The sequence below is a fragment of the Rhopilema esculentum genome, chromosome 9 (assembly GCF_057945365.1).
Source record: "Rhopilema esculentum isolate cy_ngs chromosome 9, ASM5794536v1, whole genome shotgun sequence".
NCBI lineage: Eukaryota > Metazoa > Cnidaria > Scyphozoa > Rhizostomeae > Rhizostomatidae > Rhopilema > Rhopilema esculentum.
This window is the reverse complement of record NC_142823.1, coordinates 7,641,854-7,663,230: the sequence shown is the minus strand read 5'-3', so window position 1 is coordinate 7,663,230 and position 21,377 is coordinate 7,641,854. Positions and strand designations below refer to the sequence as shown.

Sequence of the window (21,377 nt, the reverse complement as noted above, 5' to 3'; positions counted from 1 at the left end):
TAAGCAGCTTATTCGAACTTTCATTGAATAATCAGCTTATTTCATTGAATATTCTCCGGCACAAAAACAGTGAACCTTATAAAGAAGGACAGTCTCTAAGAAAATACAGGATACATGCAGAGCCGCCGAGTAGGGGACAAGGGGGCAAATTGTCCCAGGGCCTTGAGGTCTAAGGGGCCTCATAAGAAATGAATTCCGTTTTAACACGTAATTAATTAAAAGTAACAAAATTAAAATTAATTAAAATTTTGAACGAATGAATGAATTTAAGCTATGCTAAAGGGCGTGGTCGCAAAAATTTTCTGCTTGCTCCAATCGCAAGGGGTCTCGTCTTTTGCTTTTGCTCCAGGGCCTCCAAAAACTCTCGGCTGCCCTGGATATATGCTAGAACATGATAGTGGATAATTCACATATTTCTTAGATAAGTAAGTTGAGTGAAGTACTTCATTTATTCGCTTATTATATTGCCCCTATTATAGATGCTATGCTATTATTCACTGTAAAACGAGCATTATATCTTTAAAGCTTAGCTATACAATATTGCTTACATAGTTCTAGGTGTGCGAAAGAATGGATCCGAATGACAGTAAATCAGGATACAAATTTCAAATAAAGTAATAGACCACATGTGAACGTGCAGAACCTAACTTGACTGCAAAATGTCATTGTTAGCTATAAATTTGTTATCACTCCCGAAGTTTGAAACAACAAGTTTAGAACAATTAACTCATTTTACGTTAAATAGTTCCAACACAGAGCCTTGAGGTACATAAGTTCTTTCTTCAAACATTTGTAGACTTAGCACGCGAAAGGCATTTGCTAGCAAATTATCATATAGTTATGAGAATGGTATAGTAATCCAGAACTCTCTTCTGACCAATTAAAAACAACCAAAACATCTTTTAAAACTTTTAATAGAAAATCGACCATAGGCGATCATCGTATCTAAACATTTTGGTTTAAATTAATATGTTAAGGATTTAATCAGTGAGTATAACAAGGACATGTTTTTTAACCACAGTACGAGGGTTTGATCTTGGTTTGGTTAACGCAGGTCGAACCTAAACTTTTTCGTGTTGTGATTAGGGCTTGTAGCTGGGGCTACAAATTCAAGGGTCCAAACACAACGAATAGTGACCATACAAACAATGACGGTGTTTATATTCAGCCCTTTTCGGATTTATTGTATTTAATGCATTTGATGCATGTAAAGGGGACGGTAGAGGTGGTTCTGGGGGCCCATCTCTGCTATTAGCCCCTTAGTTTTATCTATGACCATGACAACAAACCCTCAGATTTTGGTATACTTGGAGGGTCATGGTAGCCAACGTTCTGATATAAGATGGTACCTGATGATGATGATGAAATAGGACGGTGCCCTCCTTCACTGTATACAAACTCAGAACAATAAAGTCACTGATACTTGGCTTAATTCATCTTTCACATCTTCATCTAATCTGTCTATAATTTCAAATGGATGGACAACGAGCTATAATTCCCACAGTACGTAGGGTCTTTCCACGTTAAAAAAGAAAAAATATTGCAAAGATCAATGGGAAGGAGACCCCATCATGGAAGCTTTTTCCATCTAACTACATAGAAATTTACGTAGTAGCACAATTGTTTTGTGGCACTTCATACCTCTTGTTTACTGACAACTTCTCATGTCACAAAATTTAAAACTATTCCAGTACCTCTTCGCTATTCATTTTAATTTTGTGTTTAACAAAAGGTGATTGATTAATAATTCGTGTTTTATTATGATTCGTACCTATGAAGAACATTTAATAAGTGAATCTTGCACTAATCTGATTTGTAGTGGATATAATATATAACAAGAGAGAATATTATCCTTCCATATTAACAATATTTCTAGCTATCAAGGGCTGCATCCAAGACTGCTATTAAAATCCTCTTTCTAGAATAAAACTACTCATTGGATTCATAATTCTAATTGTTTCTTCTAAAAACAGAAGTACGTTCCAATCTCTAATTTTAAAGAGCAGAAAGGGTAAGAATGATCATTTTAGGTAACTGAAAAGGACTTTGAAAAAATAAACCCTCGATCAATCCCCTTTCAAAACTACTTTGCAACAGGTTTTTCTAAAACAAATCATAAAGGCAAAAAATCGAACAAGCGTCTCGAAAATTCTAAAATATGGTTTGGTACCACGAAGAAGAACTCATAACAGCCACGTAGCTGCAGAGGAAGCAGGGGAAGCACGGGAGAGCTGTGACCCCCCAAATGAAAATTTTGACAATGACTTGCCCCCTCTGGCTACAGTTTTTTCGAATGATATTTTTGAAATTTGGCATAATTATTATTCCGTGACCTTAATCTATTCCAAATAAATCTGTTTGTTATATATCTGTTTTCTTGCCTGCCCCCCTCAGGTATTGTTCTTGCTCGAGTTTGCCCAGTCTAGCCGACATCTACAGCTACGTTGTTGACTCATAACATCCTTTTGGCCAAAAGAAAAAAAATACCCGAGTAATCGATTAACTATAGAAAATATGCGGATGATGATGAAATTCACATTAAAGGCATGATTATGAGGAAGAAACAACAACTTTAATGGAGTAGAACATGTCTAGCCAATGTTCTGATGGTTGCCACATGCTAGTTACAAAAACAAGTTTGAAGCAGTCTATTCTGCTAATGGCAAATTTTTCCTTCGTGTAATCTGAACCATCGCTTGGACGAACCAGTGAAAGATACCTGAAATAAAGACCGCAATTAAAAGAGTCAAAGAAGGAATTGTGTCCATGTCAGATGGAAGAAAAAATGTCTTATACTACATTCAAGATCGAGAGTATTTGATCCTTTGTATGAAAAATTTGGGAGTGTGATTTCTTGTGGGTAAAAAATCTATATAAAGAGTCATACAAGAAGCATTGTTTGAATCTGAACTAAAGCTACAAAAAAGCTAGCTATACTATGCAAAAGATCTGTGGTATGCGGCTGCAAATGAGCTGGGGGTATGCAGCTACAAATGAGCTGGGGGTATGCAGCTGCAAAAAAAGCTGGGATATGCAGCTGCAATAAAGCTTGAGTATGCAACTGGAGAAGAGCTGGGGGCATGCAGCCCAAAAAGAGCTAAGGTATGCAGCTGCAAAAAACTCTCAAGTATGCAGCAGAAGAAGAGTTGATGGTGTATAGGATTGCTGTGTAAAATGGGTTCCAAGAGGGTTCTTTTGTTTGTAGCGAAAACAATATGATACAATCGATTGCCATGGTACGACAGGGTTCCTTTCTTTAGAGGAATAGAATATGTTACAAAAGATAACCATGGCAAGAGTTGATGGTTTACAAGATTGCTGTGTTAGACTCACACTATGCTGATGCAAAAAGAAAAGGCTTTTTTGACTGATGGCTTGAATATTAGCGCCCTAAAAGTCCAACAGAATAGAATATCTGTCATGAAGAACCTTAAAAAATAGGTAGAGATTTTAAGAAATGCAAATATCAACAATTTTGCCCTGGATCTTGTTACAGGAGGATTCCGTTTAAAGTTATAGAAGTATGTATATGCATTCTAAACGCAAGTGGCAAGTACCTTTTGGGGTATTTGGGATCTATAGAGTAAAAATAACTTTACGCAACTTACCTGTCGTTCTTTAGAAGTTGCTTGTCAATCAAGATTTTATACAAGCCTTTCTCGATTTCTTCAATGCGGCTTTCTATGACTTCTAGCATATCAATTTGCATCATGTCAATGACTAAAAACTTGCCATACCTGCAAAACATAAAAGTAAGTTTGAATTGTTTAACTGAATAATTGTGCAAGGAATAAAGACATTCGAACAGTTCATCAGTAGAAGCTGTTTTTTATTCTTGTTTGGTAAACGAATATGTGAGCACGTATAAATGAACAGGCATGTTGAACACGCACGTTGAACACATACATCGAGCACATACATCGAGCACACTTTAGAACGAATTTACCTAGTCTCTTAAAGCCTATTTGCGAAAACGATCCTTCATTTAAAGAGACAAACAGAAAAGATTCTATTGTATTTTTTTAGTTAATTATGTTTGGAAAAGGCCTGAGGGGCTACATTAAAGCATTGATATTGGAAAAGGGGAGGGAATGCAAAGAAGAAAGGAAAGAGATCAAGTTTCTTAATCTTAGTTTTGAAAGAAGAACAGTTAGAGGGATTCGGAAAGCAAGAAGAGGGTGAAGCTTTCCTAGGTTTACAAGTTCTGGGAGGGGAGGATAAGCTGTCTGAAATAGTTCGCAGAGTCTCCACTCGCTTTCTCTTAAAGAGACAGAAATGTTAAGCGCTTTGTGGAAAAACTCAAAACTGTCCAAATTGCTTACTTTATTCAATCAATTAATGAGACTTCCCAGTGAGAAAGTTATTCTTAAAATATAATGCAAAGGTCAAATACGACCATCAGTTTTGAACGTAATTGGAAATATCACGCTTCTTCTATCGTTATTTCTTATAGATTTCACTACTTGAAAACCTAAAACGTTCATTGCCAGTTCCCCTGAGACATACACACAATACCAGACACTCTTCCAGTGCTCACCCTCTTTGTCAACCGCACAAACGCATTCCCACAACTCTTACTTTCTCACTAGATGCTGTAAACTTTGGAAGCTTTACCCCCTTCCTGTTGCCTAGACTCTTACAACCAATCTTCATCCAAAACAAAAATAAATAAGGCTGATCTCTCTCTCTCTCTCTCTCTCTCTCTCTCTCTCTCTCTCTCTCTCTCTCTCTCTCTCTCTCTCTCTCTCTCTCTCTCTCTCTCTCTCTCTCTCTCTCTCTCTCTCTCTCTCTCTCTCTCTCTCTCTCTCTCTCTCTCTCTCTCTCTCTCTCTCTCTCTCTCTCTCTCTCTCTCTCTCTCTCTCTCTCCCCATAATTTCTCCTTCATTTCCCTTGTTAAGACCTAGCTATAGGCTCTTGACCCTTTTCCTAACAATACCAACTAAAAAAGGTTATTGATCCAATGGCAGACTAAAATACAAAGTTAGCGAATACCTTAAAGCTCCAAGCAGCGCTTTCCTGATATAATCAGGCTCCATTTCTTTCATGTTCAGCGCATTTATGTAGTTGGTATCTCTGTATCTTAGAAACACTGAAGTCTGATTTGATGGATCAACAATAAGTGGCCATCTGGAATAGAGCAATGACAAATGACGATTAGAAGTGACCATCTAATGGTATGTGAAAGATATCAATAGGAAAAACAAACAGTTGTTTAAAGACACGGTGTATTCTAAAAACCGCTCGAAGAACGCAGTAGTCTTTATAAAGTGGATCAAGAGATCCATGACTTCATTATGCTAATGGCATTTACAAGCCTTTTCTAAAACATTGGAACCACGGTTATTTTTAAGGAAAATTTAGAGTTGCACATTTTCTCGGGAGCACTGTGTTGAAGGAATAATTATTGGTTCTTATAGGTATAAACAAAATGTACATGATGCGCAGGTACAGATAGCTTGTGCTCCAGACCAGTGGCGTAGCCAGAGTTTGAAGATTGGAGGGGCAGAGAGTCCGACACAGGGGCGGATCCAGAGCAAATTTGAAGGAGGGGCAGTCGGTAGTGGGGGCGCTGAAAAATTTCTAAGAATTGTTGACGAGAGTACGCTGTATATAAAATTTCAGATCCATTTTCAGAATAAACAACTTAACTTTGAGGTAATCCTTGAAGCAAAGTAACCTATCGGTCTCAGAAACTTTCTACCTGATTCTTATTCTTCAAAAGTGGCGCATAATTTCCAAAAAAGGGGTGCCAGACTTGCTTCAACTTGTCGAGGGAGGGGCAACTGCCCTTAGTTGCCCCCCTCCTTAAATCCGCCACTGGTCCGACAGCAGAGGGTCCGGGGCTTGAACCCCAGGAAAATTTTTGCTGACCACACCTTTAAAAATTTGAAAAAATGCCCCGTTTTGTAAATTCCTTTGGAAATCCCTCATCGGTAAAAAAAATTTAGGCCTATAAATAAAACTCCATTTTGAATAAAATCTTTCGAAATAGATTTATAATGTAATATAAATTCTCAGAAAAAGCAAGTAGATTCTAACTCAACTTGGAAGCAAAATTATAAAGTACATTGTAACAGAAAACCAAATTTTCGAGCATGTAACAACCATTGTGAGTTCTTGATTACATAAAATCGCAAGAAACCAAAGTCAACAATATAGAATCTTGAAAAATAAAATTGTGTTTGTGGAGCGACATTTGATGGCCATATAATACATAAGGTTTTATTATCTTTGTCTAACTTTGATATCGTCTTTTTTTCGAGTTACGCCAATTAGACGGGTGAAACTGACGACGACAAGGCATGGTATAAATAGCAATTGCATAGCAGCTTGAGAAGTAAATGTTAAATTGTCTCCAGTTTAGTTGTCTGTCTGTTTTGTTTGATTTAATCCAAAATTTAAAAATTAAATTCGAAACTGGTGACATGATTTATTTCTGCTCTGAATTGTTAATGTTTGCTGATTTAAGAGTTTAAACAGGCTCCTACTTTGACACTATCAATTTCGACTTCGTTTATGTGTGACACAAAAACGTTAAAGCGACTATGAAGTTTCGTAAAAATTATATTTCCTTTACATCGAATGTCTTTCTATATCTATAATTTCTATATCCAAACAGGTCTTTGTTTAATTTGAACATCATCTTTATTATCTTCTTGTGTTTCATCATTTAAACTTTCGTTTGTTTTTTAATGCAAAAGTTTTCCTGAATTTTTTTCATTGAAGTAAAAATCTTAGAACTGCACAGATTATTCTTTAAAACTGCACAAAAACTTTCTACACATATTGTGTAGAACTGCACGTTAAAAAACCCCTGATTTGAACTCGTTGGTACTTTTTCTAAGGTAAATTTTGAAAGAGAAAAGTGTTAGGATGATAGATCTTTTAAAGCAAAAAAAGGAAAGGTATTTTATTGAATAATAAACAACTGAAATAAAAATCTAAAAACCATAAACCACAAATTAAAGGGCATGTATCGTGAACATGATTGGCTAATGCAATACAATTATCTTTTTTGTTTAGTACAAAGCATGAAATCGAGGGTGAATTTTTACGGCAATTCAACAAGAAAAAAATGAAAAGTCACGAAACAATGGAATTCTACTCCAAACGCTTTTGTTTTATTAGCCAACGGTTAATGCGACATATGTCCTTTAAGCAAGAAAATTTTATTTCGTGACATTGGATTCTCGTCGTCGTATTGCTTTGTTTCTGTATATCTTTAATTTCAAAATCTCATTGCATGATTCACAGAATCCGGCGGACAGCCTATCCTGCGGTTCTTCCTTCTCACACATAAACTTTCACCTTGACATAAATTTTTTCTCGCCTTTTCGTCATTTTCCAACACCTTGCGCTCGAATCGTCGGTCAAGCAAGACTCGCACTATCAGTTCTGCGAGTCCACTGTTATAACCAATTCTAAAATTTGGCGATATTAACTTAAAGTGAATTTCGTTACGATTATGAGCCCAAAAGCTTACCTTGCATCATTTTTAATTTTATCGCCAACATCTCTCATCAGAACATCATCCAGTTCCTTCAAGTTGCATTTAACGCCTTTGATCGCAAATAAATCTACAAACCAAAGATACACTAATGCTTAGACATATTCTACAAAGCTACCAATTGTATGATCACGAAACTGTTATTCAATATGTTTATATTGAATATTGAAAGATAGAAAAAGAGTAATTATTGACTGGTCCTGGTAAACAATTTGTTTAGATGGAGTAGTATTATGTCCCAGAATAGAGGACTTCGCTATAATTCTTGGCGCCCCCTCATATGCGCCCCCTCGAATGTGCGCCCACCCCTTGAATAAGCGCCCATCCCTAGAATAATCGCCCATCATTCAACCTTCAGAAACGGGCGCTTATTCGAGTTTTCAACGAAAACATAATTGGAAGGCAATTCAGCAAGAAATATTAATGAACAACACAATTTGCACCCAAATCTACTTTTTAAATAAGCGCCCCCTCGAATAAGCGCCCACCCCTCGAATAAGTGCCCATCCTTCAAACTTCAGAAATGGGCGCTTATTCGAATTTTTAACGAAAGCATAAATAATTGGAAGGCAATTTAACAAGAAAGATTAATGAACAACACAATTTGCACCCAAATCTACTTTTCAAATAAGCGCCCCCTCGATTAAGCGCCTCCCTCGAATAAGCGCCCACTCTGGAGCCTCAAAAATTAAATAAGTGCCTGGGCGCTTATTCGAGGCATTACGGTAATTCATTTTCTATTTTATGTTCAAGTTTTTGCATTACAAGATTTTCTCGTGCCATTGGATTGTTTTGTTGTTGTTTTGTGTTGTTCCTTTTCAGTGTTTAACTCGATGATTGACCAACTTTAATATGAAAACAGTAAGCCCTGTTGAACATATAACGTTTTCACACAGTTGTAAAAGACTGAGGAAGGAAAGATTTATAAAAATTTAAAAAATGACAAAATTACAAGCTTACCTGTTTGGTCTTTGGCATGGCTTGTTTCCTCTCTCAATTGTAATTTTAACTGAAAATAATCACATAACAATTCACATCACACGAACACTGGAAAACTATCCTCTGAAACATCCATGAGTTGGTGTGTAGAACTGGGTCAGTTGCAGCTTCGAGTTGCTAAATTCTAAGTTGCTTCTAGATCATGAGACAATTAGACTCCAAAATGCGGAGTAGAAAATTACTGCCACAATTTTACACACTAAAAACGCGTACAGGTCTGTCTAAATACATATCAAGTAAACATTAACACAATATGGAATTTTGGAGTTAAACAAATTATGTTCTTCTTTCTAGGTAACACTTTTGTTTTTTAATCCACAAGGCATGTTTACAAGCAGAGAAAATTCCTTACCAAAACAATGGATGAATGAATACATTCATCATAGAGATTTGAAGGCTTCAAATTTTGACAAAAAGACTTACAATTGATAGTTTATCGCGTGCTTCTTTCTCTTCTCTCTTTGCCTTTTCTAGGTCTTCCTCTCCATCGTGAACTGCCTATTAAATTTTTAAACAATTAAACCCAATGTGAAAGACCAGATGACATACATAGGAAATACATAAAGGAGGTAAAAAATACACGATTTTTGTGTGTTTCATATCATAGATTAGTTTGTTACACGGTTGTGAAAGGAAGCACCAACTTCCATACCAAAAATTTCGTTGAATTCATTTTCGGTTATATGTTTGGGATTTAAATGTCGGTGTAAAAATCGGTGAGAGCTTGAAAAATTTTGACGGAAAGAAAACATATCGGTGAGTGAAGAAGTGAAACAACTTCTGTAAGTTATTTCTATCTTTATCATAAAATTTTCTGGAACGCAATCATGAAAGTTATAAAAATCAAACATTTTGATCTCAGTTCAATAAATGGAATGAAGAGTAGGCAAGAATGTCATAAACCCTTTTTTAGTGGATGTCTTTTTATTTTATTTGTGTAACCCATGGAGAATTTAATTGGAAGAGTTTACAGTTCGCAATCGCAAAGAGGGGATTATAGATTCTGATCGATTGTGAGTTAAAAATTGAGGCGTCCAACTTGAAAACGTTGGAACGTTAGAATGAAATAATTTAAAGAAATAATGTAGAGTCAGTAGAAGCATCAGTTCTGTCCTGTCTCTGTTCTGTCAAGCATCAGCAAATTAGAGAACTCAAATTCTTTTGGACGGAGAGGGCGCATTACAAGAAAGTGAAGATAGGCTTGATATCTTATTTGTTGGTGACGAAATCCGAAACTGAAAATTGACGGGTCTCGGATGTATAGTAATACTCAAATAAAATCCATAGAAATTTTTTGTCATTTTGAAAGTCAATCGGTGTAAAACCAGATTTTTCTAGCGTTTGAAAATTTCGTTGAGAAAAAATTTCGGTTTCAAAAACTTCGATGGGATTAATTTTTGATTGCCAAGCTTTATTGAAAATATATCCCTTCGAAATTCTTGGTACTTAATGTATTCTGGTTTAAATTTTTGTCAAGTCTTGGTTGACATAAAATCGAATATCAAATTCGTGGGGATGATAAAATGAAATCTAATACGAAAGGGAAGCTTGAAATGTAGAGACTAACCTGGAGGGTGACTTCCTTCTTTGACGCATCGATCAAAGCACATTTATCGTGCTCGAAAATTCTTTTGTTGAGTTCTTCGTAGGCCTTCTGCAACTAAATAAGATAATTTGCAGAATTAATTTACAGAAAGTTCTAAAATCTCAGTTAAAATTTCAAATGAAAAGTAAAGGACACAAGTGTAAACATTGGAAAGTTATTAACATAGCCTTTCGCTTTTTGTGATATCAAGTATGCCAAAGCAGCAGCAGCACATAGCTCCAAGTCAATAAACTTTCGAAACATTGACATTTTGATATCACAAAACAGAAAAAGTAACCAAATAACCATAATTTATTCATAGAGTGCTTAAATATTTTTGCTATTAATGCGAGAATGATCCCTGGGTATCCAAAATTTAGAACACAAAGAACATGATATTCAAGAAAAGCTTTGTCGGACAGATAACTTCCAGAACAATTCTCAATAAATACAGCGTACACATTAAACTGGGAAATTATGTGAGTCGATAAAAATTTTAACAAAAATAAATGACAAAACATTGGACCCAGAAACGAAGCCACGAGGGGAAGGGGGGCTGGGGGGTACAGGATCAATTTTGTCTTTCATCTTAATCCGATGAGAAAGTTTTGGAGGACGAGAAATATTTTGGCAACGTCCTTTTTGTGATGTAATCCTATGATATTCAAACTGCCTTTACGTAGCCAAAAGTTACTCATGGGCATTCCCCTCGGGTAAAATTGGCGTTCCTTGTTGCCAATAGAGCATTTTCTGGGACTATAATGGGCGTGTTCTAAATTGTTTTTGTTTTATCCACCCTCTTAGAGTGTAGTGGCTGGTGCCACCATTGATAGGACCGTAATAAATTGTCTCTTTGAAATCCTCATTAATTTCTTTCTTTGGAAATTAAGCTTCTTAAAACTGATATCAGGGGCAAAAAGAGGTACATGATAGATAAAGGATAATATAATCAAATTGCAATGGGGGTGCCTACACACTACCCAGTGTTATCTTTAGTGAATAACACACCACTCTAATCCTGCCCCATAAACCTCCTTAGGGAATAAAAATAGGGGTGGGGGGAGTGGTGTGAGCCCGCTAGTGTCTTTTGCGTCGTCACAAGAGAAGTGGCCCCTATTCCAAATCCTGTATCAGAGAGTTTTGAATATATTCCCAAAAACACCCTCTCCCCCCTCCCTATCAATTCAATTCCGTTTGTTTCGATCCATAAAATACCTGCTATTTGCCTATAAAAGTGAGCTAAAGTAAACAAAGAAGAAAATGGGCCTAAATGTATAGGAAAAGCCTTAAGGAAAAGCAGTCTATACTGTATAACCTATAAACTATATAGGAACTGTATAGTAGCTATATAGAATACAGTACTGAAAAGTGCCAAAACTTCAGCCGGTCATAGTGACGTCATTACTAGGTGATAAGAGAGGTTTCGTATAAGCCAAACCATAACTTTCGAATTCCAACGGTAAACTAGTGAAACGTTAATTGTTTGGCACCTCCAAAAACGGACTCATGCAAGAAACGGGCAAATGGCTCTGTCCCAAATTTCCTATGGGACATAGCCATTTGCTCACATATATGGTCACAGCCTTGGTAAATTCGGTCTTACTGGCGTCCGCTGTATTGCAAAAGGACAACATAAATTTTTAGATATTTTTAGTCAGAAATGGGCTCGACAGATCTACGTCTTATAATAATAATGCCTAATTTTGCATAATAATGCCTAATTTTGCATTATAATGCCTAATTTTGCATAATAATGCATAATTTTGCATGAAAAGCAGACAAACCTGCCTCTGCTTCACTTTGTACAGCTTTTCTACTTCTGCAATCTCGTGAGAAAGCCTAAATGAAAGTAATAATAATGGAGCTTGCGTACGTTAGCCTAAAAAACCATGTACATTTAAATGTTAAAACAGTAAAAAACTCTCCCTCGTTTAGTGATCAGTGACTGAGAATTTTGCTAGCGTTACCCCTAAAACCGTCACCGATACTAGAAATTGGGCTTGAGATTCTCATTATTGCACATTGCTCGTGAAAACAAATTCAAAATAGAGAAACAGAACACTTGTGTCGATCATCAACTAAAAAATAAGCGAAATGCGACCTGATAGCAAAAATAGCTTCGACAAAGAGATGCAAAAGTTGTAACAAAAACATCATAGTTATTGTCATTTATTAAACATGGCAAAAAACTAAAGAAGAGTGCAAATAGTTCTTTACAGGTTTTGAGTCTTCTACTTTTTGAACAGTGTATAATGTAGCGCGTAGTGTATAATGACGGTAGACGAAATCTCTTGAAGGGCGTTAAAATGCCGGCGTTAGATAATTGTCGGCGTTAATTAAGGGCTGCATAAATAGACTACAGAGCAGCATACAAGTACTAGAGATGAAAAAAGGAACACTTTCATTTTGGCATCCTTTCCAAACAGAGAAATTATCTGCATCAAGACCTATGGCTTATTATGTGACTTAGGCTTCAGTCAACCCTTTGCCTTGATGAAAAAGAGACAAATGTCTACTTTCTTCAGCGCTTTAAAGAATGTTTTCTTACATTTTGGTTTGCTTTTCAAGATGCTCCTGCTCAATCTTAAGCCTCTCTTGCTTTCTCTTCTCATTTCTTGCCATCAGTCTTTCAGTTTCTTTGATATCCCAACTAGAAATCAACTCTGTCACGTGGGGTGATGCAGCAATCTAAAACAAATTCTAAGCAAGCGTTGTTTCGGGTTCAATGTAACGTCTACAGCTGAATCCAGTTAAGTTGCACCTTCATGGGTTGTAAGGAAATGGTCTGAATTAGCAAATGCCCCACTTATCCAGGGTACGACTTCTGACCTGAATAAGGTAGGAAAACAAAAAAGGCCACCGAAAAATGGGTCTTTAATTTGCTCTCGGCGGAACTACCTTTCAACTTGTGACGGAGCCCCTGACAAAATGGGAATTGGAAATCAGTTAAACTTATCAGAAGGCTTAAGATCTGTCTGTTTTTCTGGTGCTGCATCGTAGAATAGTATTCCTACTGACATCAAAGAATCTGTATCATTGGTTTGCTTTCGTTATAAATTGAAGTCATATCTGCTTGCAAAGAACATTAACAGCTAATCCTTGTAATTTTTCACCCTGTTTTCCACTTCCCAGTTACAGAAATCGGAGTTTCATTTTCGGTATTATTTATCTTGATATCTTTAAAGTGCTGAAATATCTTAATGTATACTATAGGGGGGCCTCTCTCCTCGACTAGCTTTGCTACTGAGAGAGTTCCTCCTTTAAATAATTCCCCATACATACATATCCCATTCATAATTTGTGTTCCATATCTTATTGTTATAGTTATTGTTTGATATTTGATGTTGCTGTATTTTTATTTAGTATTTTGTGGAAATGTATGTTGTGGAATTTAAAATAAAATGAACCTGAACCTGAAAAAACTTAGTGAAAGTCCGAGTTATACAGGGTAGGGCTGAACTGTATCAGATATTTTGTTAAGTTCTAGAGAGAATAACTTTACTTATAGTTAATTAATCAATTACTATAGTCAGTTTTGAATGTGGCAATTTTTTCTAGCAGAACAAGTCTTCAGGAACAACAACAAGCATATTTTCTCGAATTAACAAACGAGATTTTTTATTAAAAAGACCTTTTGAAAGCGTTTTCTTTTAAAATCAAAATTAATTTTTGACACCATGCTTGGAAATGATTAGCTCTATTCTTCTCAGCAACATTTTCTTTTTAAATTGTGATCCCTGCCATAGAGAAAAAATTATAGTCTGATTTATCAGCTTATGGCAATTTTTAAAAAACTTTTTTATAACCCTTTCTAAATAGGCCAAACATAACCCTTTTGCAATGAAAGAAGCTACAAAATATTCTAAACCTGTTCAGGAGAATTTCCATCATCAGCACACAAGCGACCATCAGCCCCATTTTCAAGCAAAATCTGGAAAGAAAAGATCATATTAATTTATGAAGAGAACTACTGTGTTCAAAAACAAAGAAGGTGCTGAGGTGATTATCCCTAATTTTATTCAGCACCCCTTGTTAAAATTAAGAGAGATTTCAAGGGGGGAGCTCAGCTCCTTTACCAACCTTTACCAAACATTCAAATACATAGGGTATGACCATGGGTGTGATCCTTGTTGTGACCTCTAGAAGTCCCCTACAGCACAGCCCCCCCTGGGCACCCTTGCCTTGAAGCCATGCCGAATGGTCTTCTACCCTGCCCCTACCCAGCCACGGTGCAATGTCTGAGCTTTAGGCATGTACTCGTGCATAGCATGTACTGGCGCATGGCATGTACTGGTGCATGGCATGTACTGGTGCATGGCATGTACTGGTGCATGGCAAATGCTGTGGCTGAGCTCCAAAATCCCTTTACTGAGAGTTGTGTTGAATCTGATTTTGAGTAAAACACCCCTTGACAATACAGCAATCACAAGAAACTCTTGTCAAGTAAGCCTAGATGGGAAACTATTCATCAATGACAATGCATAACCAACAGCATTTTTTAATATTAACTCGCCTGCACTGCTGCCAAATGTCCACCAAAAGCAGCTCTGTACAGTGGTGTTCTTCTAAAGGCTCCCCTTGTGTTTACAGCTGCTCCTTTGTTTATTAGAAATTCAATTGATTCCTCATCACCCCCTGCAGCAGCCTCTGACAATGGGGTGTTACCATTAGCATCCTCACAATCTATCAGTGCCATCTGGTGCCTCAAAATTTTCAACTCCAAAGCAGGACCAGTTACTTTGAGACTGGCCAAATCAGTCTTTTTTGCCTTGTATAATTGAATATATATTAGTACATATAATTGAATAACCGTGAAGCTTAGGCAAGATAAGTATTAAGCAAAGCAAGGAAACACAGGTATGAAATTTTGGTGAAAGAAACCGACATGTTCAGAAAGATAAAAAAAGATAATTTAAAAATTTCACAAAATCAACTTAAAATTAAAATTGAATAAATCATACTATCTTAAAATCAGACTTTCCAACACCCCTAAACATACCTGCCAAGCTTACATACCTAGATGTATAAGAGCTCTTGGCCAGCCTTATTATTTTCAACAGTACTTTCTATTTTCTATTTAATTTCCTAGCAAAGATATGTTGATGAATAATCAAATTTCAAATTCATAATAAAGTTTTGATGATATGAACCTCTTCTAGAACATTATTGATCATTTCTTTGTCTCCGTCAAATGCTGCTTCCAATATTATCTTCTTTCTCTTTGCTTCTTCTTTAATTTGTCTTCTTTGCTCTTCTTCCTTCAATCTTTCCTTTTCTGCTTCTTCTCTTTCCCTCTTTACAATCTCTAGCCATGCCTAAAAATAAAAAAATCTGCATTAGAAACCTAATTATCAAGGGTCAGGATAAACAGAGAGACTGACAAAAGTATTTGATATTAGCAGGGAACTACGTTTTTTAACTTTATATTCTTCTAAATTCAATTGCTGGCAAGGGTTGGAATTTAGGTATCAAATATACTTGAAACAAAGTTGAGCAATATTCTGGCAAAGATAAGTTACTTGTATTCTAGTTGTATTTACAAACTTCACTGATGTTGTGGCCATAGAACACAAAATTCAAAGATAGTAAACATTTTCTTCAACAATTTAAAAAAAACTTGAAAAGGGAGAAAACTCTTGTGGGATCAGAGGCTGTCCTTTGAAATAAAATCACTAAAAAGTAGATTGCAAATGGATTACTGGGCCCCAACAACAGAGTCAAGGAGGCCATGGTCCTGGCACATTTTTGCGAAACAAAAGAGCCTTTTTGCAAAACTTTTGTGGAGTCTTACAAATACAAATACAGGACATATGACTCGATAGCTCCTCGCGAGTTTTTCTCATGTGTCCTTCAGCATAACAAAGCCACTTTATCTGATGTAATTAATTAATTAAATTTTTTAAAATGCTAACTTTTGTATTCTAATTTTTAATTCTTGATATATTGTAATTAACATTTGTTTTTGCTGATAAAGATTTTGAGTTTGAGTCTTCAATCTGCCCTTGGTCTTTCAACCCTGAACTTGTATCTAAGGCAATTAGCCATAGCATCAATTTTATGGGAATTCATCTATGTGGTAAGCTAAACAAAACAGGTTAATTTTTGTAATCCACAATGTAAAAGGGCATCACATCAAACCTGACCTCCCTTTCTAGTCGTTCAATTTCCTCTGCATAACGCTTTTTTGCTTCTCTTTGATGATCCAATTTTTTCTTGGCAAGCAAAATCCTGAAATTCTTCTGCAGTTTAATTGCAGCTATGTCTTCCTTTGTCCATGAAACTTTAGACTGCTTTTGTTTTTCTACGTTGTTGCTTGTTTTCTTGACGGTAGTTTTGCTTGGAGACTTTTTTGGTGAAGATTTCTGCTTTGCTGTTGTGCCTTTCCCTTTGGACGAAGAAGGGCCAGATGACTTTGTCGATGGTGATGTTCCCTTACCTGTCCCTGGTGGTTTGCTTGCAACAGATTTTGGCACTCCTTTCTTTGGGGGCATCTTGTTTGTTGAATAAATCCTTACCACAGGTCTGGGAGTGTTTTGTTATAATCACATGGAAGTAACCAGCGATCCACCTTAAAGGTGGATCTGATTCCCAACAATTCGCGTTGCTGTGGTAACAGTCCAATGGTAAAACGACAAATGCCAAGTTCAAACAAAATCTTTCTAAAATTCTGAATTGTTAGTGTTTTATCTAAATCAATTTAGATAATGTTTTGTTCTCCACAGATTTATTTTAGAAAGAGCTTTAGAAAAGGATTATTTGTATAGGCTACCAACCACATATTTTTTTAAAATCTGAAGGGCCTGGAAGTAAATGTGGTTAAATCCTTTGCTCAAATGATAATATATGTAGAAAATCGGTGGAACATAACGAGATTGCTGGTTGAAATTTTCATTGCAATTTTACCCAATTGTAAAAATAAACATAAATTTAATAAATTGTAAAAAACTAAACTTTTCAGACAAGTAACAATTGCTTTTTTATATTTTGTCAGACCTCCAAGAATCTAGGCAGCCGTTATTTGCATTGAAACTCACTGAAATAATTCTCCAACGAAATATCTTCGGATACAGGAGGAAATCTCAACAAAATTTTAAAAGAGCTTATTTTTGGTCTTAAAAGATTTCATTTCTGTATTTTGTTAATGAAAACCAGTTGTTTTCTGTTACATCAAGGCTTTGACTTTGAGGGGGGTTATTGAAAGACATTATGTTATTGTTTTTGGAAATTTATGTCACAATTGCAACATAACTACACAATTGTACATACGTAAGTTTAATGTCTTGCTTTAAAATAAATGGTTTTTTCAAAGAATCATTAGCTGTTTCTGTGATTGCCTGGGGGCTTTCCACAAATAATTGGACAAAATATTCAGCTTTGATTGACTTCGCACACAACGCCAGCTTGCAGATGCCATTAGGCCCAACCAATTGTCAGCCTGCCCTGGCCTACTATTCTTTGAATTTTAGTCGGCCTTGTTAACTTACTGTTCTTGTAAACCAACATGCGTTGTAGACTTGCTGCAATCAAACTCTCTTGCAGTTTCAGCAAACAAATAACACGCTAGACCCAAATTTTTTATTGCTTCTCATTCTCTTTCTGGTCGTTTTTGTGTTTTCGGCATTGAAACTAAAACATTGATATTTTCCATTTCTTCTTGACATTTTGTTACTTTGTTACTATCATAGAAAGGTAGGAAATAAATTGAATTTGCTAGGATTTGCATTTTTGCTGACGCCATTTCTAGAATCCCGCAAAAACAGCAAGATTTGTTCAACCAATGTTAGAATGCTATAGTTTTGGAGACGCCATTTTGTTATTCATCGTCCTATTACTGTTGTCACGTATCTACACGCATCTTGAATGTTACGCAATTTTAAAAGTAGCTTGAATAAATGCAATAATTTAATAAAATTGTAGCATTTTCGTCGATGAAGTAAACTTTTTTTGAAGCTTAAAAGTTTGATTTTATAATTTCTTTTATAAGTTTTTTGTTATGCAAACGTGAAATTTAAAAGTTTTATTTGTTTGGACAGCTCTAAAGTTTTTGGAAGGTCATGGGACTTTGCCATTGTTACAACATATGATACAACATTTCTGCATATTTTGCTGTTATAATCAGGAAAATCGAAAGAATCCTTTGTTTTCTTGGCTATGCTTCATATGTTGAAGCATTTTCTTAACTTTTTATTCCATTTTGGGGAAACGTAGGCCAAGATTATTTGTAGAAAGACTGCCCAAATCTGAAAAAGTTTCCATTGCAAAACCGAATCCAACGGAACGCCATAATTCGTTTATCGAATTCGTCCCAATACTCTTTGAACGTAAGTGTATAAGTGTACATCAAAAAGGAAAATTCTCCATGACAAAGAAAATTTTTGACAAATTGCGTGATAACGAAACACAGGACAAAACGGCCAAACTATTACTATTGCGGAAACACCAAAAACGCCTGTTGGAACTGATTAACTCAAAAATGTTGACCGAAGAAATTTACGACAAGATCCTATCATTGTCAATTGAAAAAGCTGTTTCAATTGGATTTTTTTAATTGACTATGATCCCATCTACTACTGGTTCGTATGGCCTCCCTACAGGGGCGAAAATCCCGGGGGTGTGACAACCCCCCTCCCCCCCCAATCTAAAAAATATTCGATTTCGCAGGGCAATCGAAGATTTTGCAGGGCGCTAGGAAGAATTTTATTTGCAGCGCAGAAACGCCACCATTGAAGTTTGTTAAGAGCCTTTTAGTAATTTAAACGGAAATATCAGATTTGCGATGAACTTCCTTCCTAACATTGCATTCAAGCGAACGGAATAGGTATGGCTAGAAGAGCTCAGTTATTAGCAAAACGAAAGCATTTCTTACCGAACTGTCATAGCCAATGGATGCAATGATGATTGATGCATATGTTTATGAGGGCAAGGTTGAGTCCACACAAATTAATTTAAGTTGTAAATTATTTTCATGACATGCAGGGTGCCACTTTTGGGGCTAGGGGCTGAATGCCCCTACTTTGGTCAAGATAAGAATATTCTAGCCGTTTTTTCAATAATTTTAAAACCGTGTATGAAAAAAGAAGATAATAAACTGTTTCGATGCCGATTCTGTTTGAGCTTTTTGCTATCTTATTCATGTATATTTCTATTATTTTTTTTTATTTGCATCAATTCAGTAAATCATTTTCTCCATTGCAATGTCTTCATTTTGGATGTGTAGACATGGCCTTCTCGAGACAAGAAACTGCACATTTCTGTTCAGGAAATAAAATTATCCCAATCAAAACAACATCTTCCTCTGTCATTAACATCTACACATGTATGTATGTACAATCGAAAGGTTACCGTTTCTTTCTTTCCCAACTTCTGTCACTAGAGTTTTAGCATGACACCTTCCCTCCCAATTTTTCCCAATAAACAATAATCCGTTTTTCCAAGAACCCTCAAATTATCTTTCCTAGGCAGTATAGTATTATGCTAAATTTTACTCTTGGAGATGCTTCTTAGCCCTTTTACAAGGTGTAATTTCAAAAAATATCTTTAACGTCGGGCCCAGCCACGGTGGGTCCTCCTACCTCATAAACTTGATTCTTAGCACCCCCCCCCCCACCCCCGGGCTCAATTTCATGGCGCCGTCCACACCATGTAGCCAAAATCATATGCCATAATCACAATTTACGCTCATGTAGAGATATACATATTTCATAGGCAATTAAGTTTCAAATTTGTTTTTATTGCTTAGAAAATTATCCTTGGTAAAGACAAATCTGCATTGGTAAAGCTTGCCTTAAGACAAACCTTTGCTTCGAGGTCTGCATTGCCTGTCCATAAAAAACTTGAATATGGCCAACCCATAGACGATATCCTTTGCATTGCATATCATGGCAATTAAAAATTGTTTAAAGAACAAAAAGCTCAAACCGTTAATTGATTAATTTTCATATGCCGTGGTGAAGCTAAAATTGTTCAAGTTGAAAGCCTGCATTGGAAATACGCTTTATGCCTTTGCCATTTTTAGCTTATTTGAGGATCGGCAAAATTTATTCTGATAGAGACTTAGCTTTTATTCTTTATTTCAAGGTTTAAAGCTGAAAATGCGAGTCATCAAATACACGCCACTCTGCTGCGTTCCACTTCAAGATCAACATTCAGTGGCGGCGCCAGCTATTATAGAGTGGGAGGGTAATGGGCGCAGCCAGTGGGACCACGCCCCTTTTGCCTCGTTTTAGTGATTTGTACCTAGGTAACTTTCATTAGGAAATTTGATCTACCCCTACCCAGCGGTTTTTAATCCATTTTAAAAATAAATATATAGACCATATTTTCAGAAAAGTGGGGGAGGGGGGTAATTACCCCCCCATACCACCCCTTGGCGCCGCCACTGTCAACATTGCCTATCACAACAACAACAATCCAGCTACCGTTGAATTGAATCACTTGGGATTAGTTTTAACTAGTACCAAAGGAATGCAGATTTGAGCAGATTTGGCCAATCAGAAAGCAGTTATCAATTGAAAAGCCGGAGCACTTGATTGGTGCATCCCCTTTTCGTTTGGGCTAGCCCCAAAAGCTCGGGAGATGGTTTCTGATACGCGTGTTTGTCTAGTTTTCAAAAGAACCGCGGGCAGTGGGACCTAAACAAACTAGAGAATGGACAAACAGTGAAACTCGAAGCAACGGAATCAGTTGAAATGTGCTAAAATAATAATGGACGTTGATTTTATTTACGTTTAAAATATTTATAAATGTAAATCTAAAACTTGTTTTTGGAAATCTTTGGTGGGGCTGAGCCCCACTAGCCCAGGGACCACGCGCCAGTCTAAAGGTGGATTAGCTGAAATAGGTGCGCCCGAAAATTTTTGAGGCGCACCCATTTTTAGAACATATCAAGACATTAAAAATAGATGAAATTAGTTTAAGGGTAATAAAACACCACGCCAAGTTAGAAAATACATCATATCATTAAACAAGATAAAACACCTAGAAAATGAACAAAAAAGGTTTCCAGTCAAGAAGAGCTGCTAACCTATTATTTCAAAAAGGTGGGGAGGGGGCTATAGCCCCTGCTAGCCCAATGGCTACACGGTGCCTGCACTAGCACCAATACACGAGCCGCGATCCTGAGCTCGTGTGAACGTATGAATCCGATACGGTTTGGCTCCGGAACCTCTGTTTCGAAAGGCAGCTTCGTTTTCGGGATTTTAAAAACAGATTTGCACTCTTAAAAAACAGAAAGGCACGAAATGACAGTGGATCCCAGCGAAACAATATATATGCTCTTTGCGATGT

General features: G+C 36.4%; 1 protein-coding gene across 3 annotated transcripts; it reads right to left on the bottom strand.

Moving 5' to 3' along the window:
• Positions 1-365: 365 nt before the first annotated feature.
• LOC135688700 (IQ motif and ankyrin repeat domain-containing protein 1) lies at positions 366-17,833 on the bottom strand. 3 transcript variants are annotated; one of them, XM_089110088.1, is made up of 13 exons: positions 16,230-16,360; positions 15,242-15,406; positions 14,605-14,859; positions 13,960-14,022; positions 12,640-12,779; positions 11,876-11,930; positions 10,074-10,166; positions 8,930-9,004; positions 8,468-8,516; positions 7,484-7,577; positions 4,993-5,127; positions 3,609-3,737; positions 366-2,719 (listed from the first exon to the last, which is right to left on the bottom strand). In XM_089110088.1, exons 2-13 carry the CDS (start codon positions 15,263-15,265, stop codon positions 2,551-2,553), a joined length of 1,281 nt encoding a protein of 426 aa, XP_088966214.1. In that variant the 5' UTR covers positions 15,266-15,406; positions 16,230-16,360; the 3' UTR covers positions 366-2,550. The 3 variants fall into 3 exon arrangements, with proteins under 3 accessions (XP_088966214.1, XP_065061693.2, XP_065061692.2); XM_065205620.2 differs by having other exon boundaries at positions 370-2,719; positions 16,235-17,830; XM_065205621.2 differs by lacking the exon at positions 4,993-5,127 and having other exon boundaries at positions 369-2,719; positions 16,235-17,833.
• Positions 17,834-21,377: the final 3,544 nt, after the last annotated feature.